The sequence below is a fragment of the Cervus canadensis genome, chromosome 10 (genome assembly GCF_019320065.1).
Source record: "Cervus canadensis isolate Bull #8, Minnesota chromosome 10, ASM1932006v1, whole genome shotgun sequence".
Taxonomy (NCBI): domain Eukaryota; kingdom Metazoa; phylum Chordata; class Mammalia; order Artiodactyla; family Cervidae; genus Cervus; species Cervus canadensis.
Window position 1 is genome coordinate 60,991,350 of NC_057395.1, and position 10,362 is coordinate 61,001,711.

At 47.0% G+C, this 10,362-nt stretch overlaps 1 protein-coding gene across 8 annotated transcripts in view; it reads left to right on the plus strand.

Moving 5' to 3' along the window:
- DNMT3B (DNA methyltransferase 3 beta) overlaps nt 1-4,710 on the plus strand; it is a 34,978-nt gene extending 30,268 nt beyond the window's left edge. For 5 of the 8 annotated variants that reach the window (XM_043479100.1, XM_043479101.1, XM_043479102.1 and 2 more), the window contains 3 exons: nt 970-1,039; nt 1,735-1,853; nt 3,141-4,710. In XM_043479100.1, the coding sequence (XP_043335035.1) occupies nt 970-1,039; nt 1,735-1,853; nt 3,141-3,282 (331 nt within the window). In that variant the 3' untranslated portion in view covers nt 3,283-4,710. The remainder of the gene's footprint in view (nt 1-969; nt 1,040-1,734; nt 1,854-3,140) is intronic. The other 3 variants (XM_043479106.1, XM_043479105.1, XM_043479104.1) reach the window with 1 other exon arrangement.
- The last annotated feature ends 5,652 nt before the right edge of the window (nt 4,711-10,362 follow it).

Below are 10,362 nucleotides of genomic sequence, written 5' to 3' on the forward strand. Positions count from 1 at the left end.
TATAGGATCAGTGACAACATCAACCGTAGGTCACAGACCAAATCTAGCCCTTGGACTAAACACCTTGGTTTTTAAGATTTCAGTCCTAGAATCAACAGAATGTAGGGCAGGGCTGTGAACCCTTAGCTCCCTTAGTCCATGGAAGAGTTGGGAATGGAGAGAGGGTGAGGTCAGTGCGGTATTTCGTGTTCAGTGGCTCCTCTTGTGGACACCATGTCCAATCTGACATCTGATTTGTTTTTGGCCTCTTGAGTTCCTTACCCAGGGATGCTGTGGTGGTCATCACCCCTGTGCATTCAGACCTCTTCCTAGTTTTCTGCTTTGGACCTGCTTAACCACTTCAGTATCTAAAGTTCTATCCATTCTCCTTGTCAAGCATCTGTTTGCCTCTCTCTGCATTTGCAGGTTTCAATGGTGAAAGTTACAAGGGGAATTGTAGCCCTTAAGTGAACCTCTTAACTACTGTCCTTACCTGGGCCCCACTGTTAAAGCCTCCTGAAGCTGTGTTCCAGCAATAAGCCACCAAATCATGGGTTTGATGTGCTACTTGTAGTGAGTAGACCCACAAAGACTTCATCCAGGCTCCTGAGGCTCAGAGATGGCAGAATTTGCTCAGGGTCACTCATTCAGCCAGTGAGCAGTGGGGCTGAGACTGAGGTGTCTCCTGACCCCTCTAACCATATGCTTCACCATCCTGCTCTCCTCAGTGAAGGAGCTTGGACTACTGTTACCATTGGGTAGGGGGAACATTCACTGCTGCACCTAGGGCTCCCTGCCCCAAGCAGCTAGCCTGTCCCTGAGTTGACAGCCAGGCTTGTGCTCACGCCTGGGCCATTTTTATCATATATCTGTAGCAAGTTTACGGCCAGAGCACATTTTGCAGCTTGGGCTCTCACTCCCACCCTGGGAGGCACCAAGCCAAGGCCCTTTTCCAGGAGGTAGAAAGTAATGGGTTTTGGATGTTCCCAGGCCTGTGATAGCATCCAAGAATGATAAACTCGAGCTGCAGGACTGCCTGGAGTTCAATAGGACAGCAAAGGTAAGCAGTGCTCTGTGCCTGGCCCACCACTCGGTGACCTTTCCATGGGACTTGACCTTGGTGTCCTCCCCCCACACGACTCCCTGGTGCCGGGCTTCCTTCCCCACACAGTTGTTCTATCCCATCTTCAAATACAGAGTAGGAGAGGTTCTTGATAAACAAAAATGAGAGAAGGCAACTAGAGTTTCCTCTTGTGAATGCACACTCCATGGAGACTCCCAAGTGAGAAATGAGTACACTTTTGCAAAAAAAAAAAAATCTGCTATTAAGTTATAAATAATTCTATTAATATCTCCAGAAACTTAATTTTCAAAGCTTCCATTAAGCTAAGTTCCATTCATTCAAACCCTGCTTGACCATCCTCTATAATCTGGGGGAACTTTTCCTTTTGCTTAATCTTGCTTGATCAGTAACTGTTTCCTTGACGCCCATCTGATCTCATTTATGGTCACTTTTTGTTTATCTCTTTGTTCTCTCTGAGGCTGGTCCTTCCTGCTCATTAACTTCTTGGCTTTTGTGGGAAGCACAGAGTGTGTCCTTCATCTCTCAACTTTTCTCATTCCCTATCTGAGTCTGGCCCTGCCACCCTCTCTCCCCCACCTGCCCTCCCTCCTCCACCTTCCCTAGGTGCTTCTGAGCCTTGACCCAGAACCGTTCATTCTGTGCTCACTCCATGATGTCATTTTGTTCTCCAGTTAAAGAAAGTACAGACAATAACCACCAAGTCGAACTCGATCAGACAGGGGAAAAACCAACTTTTCCCCGTTGTCATGAATGGCAAAGAAGATATTTTGTGGTGCACTGAGCTAGAAAGGTGAGCAAGGATGTTCATGGAAAGGGAAATCAAGCAGACAGAGAGAAAAGGGGTAGAAACCATGGTTAAAGCCAGCAGCGTGTTCCACGTAGTCTTGCTGACCTTCTACATTAGCAGGGCTGGGAGTAACCTTTCCAGTTGGTGCTTATTTCCTAGCAGAAATGGCAAAGGGCTGTGGTGGTGAGGAATCTGAAACCTGAGGCCATGAGACAGTACATCTGTCTCATCTGGCTGTGTTTCCCTGGCATTTGCCTGCCCTAACATGCTGGGACGCTAGGATGTATGAGGATCCAGCTAAAGGAAGTTCTACCAGCAAGCCGTTGCTTCTTTCTCAGGATTCCTCCTGAGTTGCTTGTTCCCTTATCCGTTTATTTGGCTAAGTCGGAACTTTATCCGTTTTGAAGAACCAACTCTTTGATTTAATTTCTCCTGTTCTGCATTTAACTTTTTTCTTTCCTCGTTTTATTTTGTTATTGTGATGAGACTGTAGTAAGGGTTGTGAACACTACATTTTTGGCAGTGTCTTAGGGTTATTTTGATAGAGTATTTTCACTCCAGATAGTTTAGTTCTATAACTGGATGTATTTCTTGGTTTAATTTGTAGTATAGGACTGTAAACCTGGGAAAGAGTGAGGTCCAGTGTATCTGTAGCCTCTTTCCAGGCCTGTACCTCTTCTGTGGTAGAATTCCACTCAGGAGGCTGTTGGTATATTTCGTTGCCATCTGCCATTTAAGTCCAGCTTGGGCCTTGATCCAGCAATTTGCTTTGAAGAGGGAAAGAAAATGCAGAATGCTTCAGTTTACTCATGGTCAATTACCTGAGCATCTGATGATTGGAAATAAGCTCTGTTTTGTGAGAGTCCCTATTCCTTAGTAAGGCAATGGCTTAACTTTCTCACCTTTTGTGATGTGAAGATAGGTACTTGTCTGCTGGCTGGCTGGCCATCTTGGCATTCATTCAGTCATTCATACAAGAAAAGTCCAGCGAGCATCAGCTCTGTGGCAACAGTACAGTGCAAGTGTGGGGGCGTGCACAAAAAAAGGGGGGTCCTCAAAAGAGGGACCATGCCCTCCTGACGGGTATCTGTGAGCCAAAGACCTGGTGGACTTGACCTTGGGGGTCAAAAGGGGGCTCATGGGAAGGCCTGGCGGAAGGGAAGGGTCAAAGGGCAGGAAGAGCAGAGAGCTACATGGGCTGCCACAGCCAGGAGTCTCCCAGAGGCGCTAAGCACGCTGGTGGGGGCGCATCTGACTCCCCGTCTTTTCACTCTGATACCCCGCCCCCAGGATCTTCGGCTTCCCTGTACACTACACAGACGTCTCCAACATGGGCCGCGTGGCCCGTCAGAAGCTGCTTGGGAGGTCCTGGAGTGTGCCTGTCATCCGACACCTCTTCGCCCCCCTGAAGGACTACTTTGCCTGTGAATAGTCCCCCAGGCACCAGGGCGGGTGGGCAGAGCCACAACCCAGGAGGTGCAGCCTGGCTCTGCCCTTGCCAGCCCAGCTGTGCTTGCGGGGTCGCGCCGAGTACCTCGTTGGGAGCAGAGCTGCCTGTCCCCTTCCTGGCCGGGGGACCCCGAGGTGCCACCTCCTTCTGCACAATACAGACCTGGCCGCTCGGAGTGGCCAGACATGGTGCTCGTTTTATCTTCTCCTAAAACTTTAAAACTTGAAATAGGTAGTAAGATGGCTTTTTTTTTTTTTCTCCTTTCTGGGTTTACCGCTCAGAGAAACGATGGCTAAGATACCAAAACCACAGTGCCGACAGCTCTCCAAGACTCAGGTTGATGCTGAAAAATCACCCAAGACAGTTACTGCAAGACTTTAATTTTTTAAAATGTCTGCAGCTCCTTGTTTCCAGGAGTGTGCAGCGGTAGACAGGTAGCTAAGGGACCTTTGAAGGGCCCAGTATGTTTTTTTTTCTAGGGCTAGCATGAGAGGACATGATGTCCATGTCTGTCTTGAGTTTTCCCTGGCTCGTCGTCCACCCCTCTTCCCCCGCCCCCACCTCAGTGTAAAGGGCTGGGATCTCTGGCCCATTTAGAGTATTTTCCACAAGGATGATGATTTCAGCAGGGATGACATCATCATCACATTCAGGGCTATGTTTTTCCCATAAATCCGAGGGCAGGGCTACCCTTAGCTAAATCCCTCCCAGTGACTGCAATAGAACCCTCTGGAAACTCAGGAAGGGGTGGGCTGGGTTATAAGCTGCCATATATTGGTATAGACAGGTATGGCTTCTCACTGTCTTCCCCCTTTATACCCATGTGAGAGGAGGAGGAAGCTTACATAAGACCCTCCCCCCACCCCACCCCGCACCCCTCCAGGCTACTCTGCAGGCACAGGTCCCCAGTATGACACCCCAACTTCTCAGCCAGGGGCAGAAGCACAGTCTTCGCACTTTCCCCTTCTCTAAGAGACTGCAGGGGGAAAACTGCAATAAAAGCTCAACCCTCCCTCCCTCCTGAGATTTTAAAGTCCTTTTTTATTCCAAGGTGAATCGATAAATCTTTTTTTTTTTTTTTTAGGGGGAATGGGAGGTCAGACAAGCTGCATTTCAGAAATGCTGTCGTAATGGTTTTTAACACCTTTTACTCTTACTGGTGCTATTTTGTAGAATAAGGAACAATGTTGACAGGTTTTGTGGGAGGATTTTTTATTCACTTTTTAAAAAAAAATCTCAGACTTCTATTTTTGTTTAAACATTTTCATAATTTTTTTTTGTAACTGGAGCCACGTAACAAGTATGGGGAAAAATTGTGCCTTGTTTCAACAGTTTTGCTAATTTTTAGGCTGAAAGATGACAGATGCCTAGAGTTTACTTTATGTTGAATTAAAATCAGTATTTCTCTAACAATCTGGTGTCCCTTTTGTTCTTTTGCAGATCAAATGGGTGGGTGGGGCATGTGAGGGAAAGTGGAAAGATAGTTGGTTGAAATTACCTACCTTCAAGTCCAGTGCAGAAGTTTCATGTGCATGCGAGCTGAGTTGTGCATGCATGCTAAGTCGTTTCATTCATGTCCGACTCATTTGCCACCATATGGACTATAGCCCACCCAGCTTCTCTGTCATGGGATTCTCCAGGCAAAAATACTGGAGTGGTTGCCATTTCCTTCTCCAGGGGATCTTCCCAACCCAGGGGAGTGTCTCCTGCATTGAAGGTGGATTCTGAGCCACCTGGGAAGCCCTTTTAAGTACCACAGGTGCCCCCCAAGTCTAGTACAATGGTCCCCAAACTCCAACATCTCCTGTAAGGCTTGTTCAGTGGAGAACAAGACCTACCCCCAGAGTTTCTGATGCATTAACTCTGAAGTGGAGCCTGAGAATTCCTCTATGCCCAAGGATCAATCTGGGATAGTGAATGGATATCTAAACCTTGTTTCCCCAAATAACAAGTTCATTGAAAGCCTTGATGTCTGGAACAGTCATGTCCAGTTTACTTCTCATAGCTATTGGGTAGCTGGTTGAGATGAGTTAAATCCCAGGGTTGACCGTCCAGTTCCTTGTCCCTTTGTAGGCTTCTCCCGCAGTTTGTTCCACTGCTCCTAAGTTGTCATGTCATAACTGAGCCATGGTTAGTGAGGGGAGTTGGCTCCAGTGAGGGAAGACTCCTGGGGAATGACCCAGGCTCAATTTTTAACACAGCTGCCTGTGGCCCCCAACTCTTTGGGTGGACTGTTTCTTGCCGTTGTAAGCTTAACGTTGCAACTCCCTTCAGTAATTCACCTGGGCCCACCCAGCCAGGTTTCCCAAAGCTCAGAGTCCATCATGTCATAATTCTTTCTGTGTCACTACCTCTAGCCTTTGGTTAGTGAAACGGTCCTGATGAAGATTCCAGTAGCTTTCCAGGGGTTAATATTGGTCATCTGGTTCCTTTAAGAGGAAAGAGGGATGCCCTTGTGCATCAGTTGAATATCTCAGTTGGCATGACTGAGCCTCAGTATCTTCACATAAGCTTGGCTGTAATCACTGCCGTTCAGTTGCTAAGTTGTGTCCGACTCTTTTGCAACCCTCTTATTGTCGCCCACCTGGCTTCTCTGTCCATGTGATTTTCCAGGCAAGAATACAACAGTGGGCTTCCATTTCCTTTTCCAGGGGATCTTCCCAACCCAGGGAGTGAACCTGCATCTCCTGCATTGGCAGGCAGGCAGCTCCTTTACTACTGAGCCACCTGGGAAGCCCACTATTGGAGTGATGAGCCTTAATAACTCAAAAGCAAGTTCAGAAATAATCTGGCCCAGAGTTGGAGTGGAGCATGAGAAACTGTTTTTAGGCACCACTAGGCTAGAACATGGAGAAGGAAATGGCAACCCACTCCAGTGTTCTTGTCTGAAGAATCCCAGGGACGGGGGAGCCTGGTGGGCTGCCGTTTATGGGGTTGCAGTTGCACAAGAGTCGAACACAACTGAAGCAACTTAGCTTAGGCTAGAACAGCTGGGTGCAAGTCACCATGGTGAGACATTGGCAATTAGCAAGCCAATCCTGCTGGTGCTCTGCTCGGGTGTTCAGGCCCCAGGGGCCTTGGTTGCCTTATTAAGCCATCTTGTATACAGTGCTGCACCAAGTGCCAGGACAGGATGAAGCGAAATAAACAGCCTCGGCCTCGAAACCCCAAGAGAGGAGATGGACTAGCCCTCCAGGTGAGGGGTGTTGTGGCCTGCTTGTGAGCAGCCTTAAGGGGAGACCTTGGAGGGTCTGTGGGGGGAAGTTCTCTGTTTTCTCAAGATTTGGATCTCAGGGGCTCCTAGGACCAGGACCAAGTGGAGAATGTGATGGACATTCTGATCTTGGGGAAGCAGCTGGGGTTGATACTACAAGTAGACCTTTTCTAAAAATATCTTCTGGTTGCCTGGGGCTGTATCTGGGGGCTCACATGTTGTATCACTTTGGGCAGGTGACCCTTGGAACTTTCCATCTCTAAAAGGTGAGGATCATAAATCCTACCTGCTTCCTAGGGCTGCTGTGAATGTTCAAGGCTGTAACCTGGGTAAGTTGTTTTGCCTGGTGCCTGGCACACAGTAAGCCCTCACATGTACTGAATGGCATTGTGATAACAAAACCCTTATAGTGATGGTAACATCCAATATTAATTATTAGTAAAATCTTAAAAAAAGAAGGACAGGTAATTTTCATCTAGGTGTTGCAAAAGAGCTGAGCAACAGCTGTATTTAGTGCTGAAATTGTGTCCATCAGCCCACCCTCAACATGTTGGGGTCCCCTTGCCCCTTGTTAGGGAGAGTGAGTATGGGTGGCTTTGGAGTCTGGTACCCCAGAGATCTGTGGAAGGGATCTTCCCTGGGGGTGCTTGACTGACCTCTGAACAGTTCCATGGTTATTTGGTGGGGGACCGGCACTGGACAGAGGGGGTCCCCCACCCTACCTCAGTCCCTCTGGTTTTCCAGTCAACCGGCTCTTGAGTGATTTTCTGTTCCAGGCTTGTGCTTGGTTGGTCCTTACCTCCTTCCTGCAGCCAGACTGGATGCCTCTCCTCGCTTTACTTCCTCCTAGCTTGTGACCTTGAATGTGCTCCGTAGCCCCTCTGAGCCTCCGTTTATGCAGCTGTTAAGACAGGGATAATAACTTCATAAGGCTGATGTGTGGATCAAGTGATTCAGTGTGTGTGAAGCACATGCAGACTGCTTGTGGGTAGTGAGTGCTAAGTACACAGCAGCTGCTTTATTGTTTACTGTCTAGAGTCCTCCCAGCAACCCTGAAGTGAGGCAGTGGTTACCATGATCCCAGGTAAAAGAACTGAGACTCAGAAGTGAGTACCCAAGGTCACACAGCCAGTGCAAAGAAGTTCTGAGTTGAAATCTGTTTTGTGAATCCATTGGTCTCCCCTGCATCTGTGTATGTGTGTATGTGTGTGTGTCTGGATTCTGAAATTACCTGCTGCCCTTTGCAGCCTATGATACAATTGACCTTTCTTGCTTCCTTCTCTTACTTTTTTCCAACTTACCTTCCTTCTCTCCTTTCTGCCTTCTTTCCTTTCTTCTTTCTGTTTAACTTTATTAACTGGATTTGGTGGCTGCTTACTGAGTCTTTGCGCATGTTGTTCTCTCCCCAGAACAGCCTTCTCCCCTCTGCCTGGTCCTTCAGTTCTCACCTCTTCCAGGAAGCCTTCTTTGCCCCCATTCTAGGCAGCACTAAGAGACATCCTCTAATCTGAGCTGTCCTTCCCTGTGGACTGATAGAAGAATATCTCAGCACAAAGTACTCTGTATTACTTATTTTTGTACCCATCTCTTCCATGAGCTTGTGAGGTGCTCAAGGCAGATGAGCCCTCCTAACACCAGTTTTTAGTTCAATAAGCTTGTCATACATTTGGAAAACTCAGGTTTGAAGTCATAGTTTTTTATTTATTTTGTTTTCAGGGAGGATACTTACAGTTTAGAGATTACCACATATATTAAAAGTCACTTAAAAGCACATAGTAAAATCTCCCAACTTTGTCCTACTGGATGGAAATTCTTTTTTCTTTTTACCCTCTGGTCTTTCACAGTTAGAGCTTAATGTGACTCAGACAACCTTGGCTTAACCCCCTTCTCAGATAGGAGGGTGGAGCCTAAGTAGGTCACGTGGCCCTTTCTCATCTCTTTGGGTTGCTGTTGTCTGGGAGGGCAGATGAGTTTTATTTCTGAGGCTCTAGCTCAGAGACCTGTGATGTCCTGTGTCTCCAGAATCAGGTTCGAATGCTAGTCCGACACCTGAGGCCCTTCTTGACTTGACTTTCATCTCCCACACCCATTCCTCCCCCACCCCAAATGGCTTTCAGGTACTGCTGACAGCATATCAGTTGACAGAAATTGAATATTGACATCAACTGAAAGGGACTTTGAAATCATTAACATTGATTGAGCACATACTATGTGCTAGGAGTGGTCTAAGAACATTATATACATCTCATTTGATTCTAACCCCTAGCAGAGTCAGGATTTGAACCCAAACTTGGTGGCTTTGCTACTTACAAAATTTACTGAAAGCATTGGAAACTTAACATCCTTGTGTATAAGTTGGGGGTAATTAACACAAATGCCCAAATCACTTATGACTATCTTTATTCAATTATCCATATAGTGCTACTATTACTACTATTACTATAATCATTTGTTATAGGGTTCTTTGCTGCATCCTTTTGTTTGTCTTTCTATCCTAACTCTCGCTAGGTTAACATCTTATATTTTAGGGCAAGTATCATCTCTAGGAAGCCTTCCCACACTGTTTAGGTGAGGTCAGGTTTTTTCCTGCTATATACTCTTGGAGCACTACTAACCAGCAAGACAACCCAGCAGTACTGGTGGTTAAAATATTGAAATGCCTCCAGACCAGTTGATAAATAGCTCCTGCCCCAGCTCCCTAACCCAGTCTTCCCTGAACATTTCCCCCTGCTTCAGCAACTACTTGGGTGAGATCCAGCCCAGAAGAGGCCTCTAGGCCCCTACTCCTTGCAACGCAGGTGCTATCTCTCCTGCCACAGCCCGTTCCTGTCTAACTAAGTCTGGTTTGTAATTAAACACGCTCATTGTGCTTAGTGGTGTCTGACTCTTTGTGACCCTTTGGACCGTAGCCCGCCAGGCTCCTCTGTCCATGGCATTTTCCAGGCAAGGATACAGGGGTAGATTGCCATTTCCTCCTCCAGGGGATCTTCCCAACCTGGGGATCCAACCAGTGTCTCTTATGTCTCCTGCTTTGCAGGCTGGTTCTTTACCGCTGAGCCAGCAGGGAAGCCCTTGTACTTAAATAGTGATGTGTAATTAGTGATGTGCTTTGCCTTCCCTGACAGATTGGAAACTTTAAGAGCTCAGAGGCTATGTCTGTTTCTTGGTTACCGCCAAATCCCTAGGGTTTGATTAATCAGGGAAAAGAAATATTTGCTGAACACATGAATCAATGATACTTTGACAAGAAAACCAGCTGAAAACTTGGATCAGTCTTTGTGATGCAGGGCAACGGATCTCTCTGACACTCAGTTTTCTCTTCTGTAAAGTGGGTGTAACTCATTCTTTGAACAAGTCTCTAAGACTCCAAATATCAGGCTCTTGGACACCGTGGTAACAGGATTGAGAAGATTCTTCTTCCGTGGAACTTACGGAAATGCAGACAATAAAGGCATAAACAATTAAACGGGATGACTATACTAAGAAAAAAACGGATGATGAGATTACAGGGTCATTCTAGAAAGAAAAGTCACAGAATATGTCTCTAATGTGACTTTTAAGTCCTTCCTCAAAGCTACTATCGATTTTTTTTTTTATCTAATAATCCATTTTTTGTAGAAATTCATTGTAAAACCAATTTTTTGGCTACTGGGGTGGAGAATTTGTAACTGGATCCCGCCTTCTAGGCGGGGTCACATTTGCCCAAGGTGGGATCTCATTGGTTGCGGCAGACCTCGCGCAGTTGCAAGGCCCCGGCAGCCGGCGCCCCGCCCCTATGGCACTCCAGCCGTCGATCAAGCTTCGGGCTCCGCCCTCAGCGCGCGGCTTCGGCCCTCTCTATAAAAGGA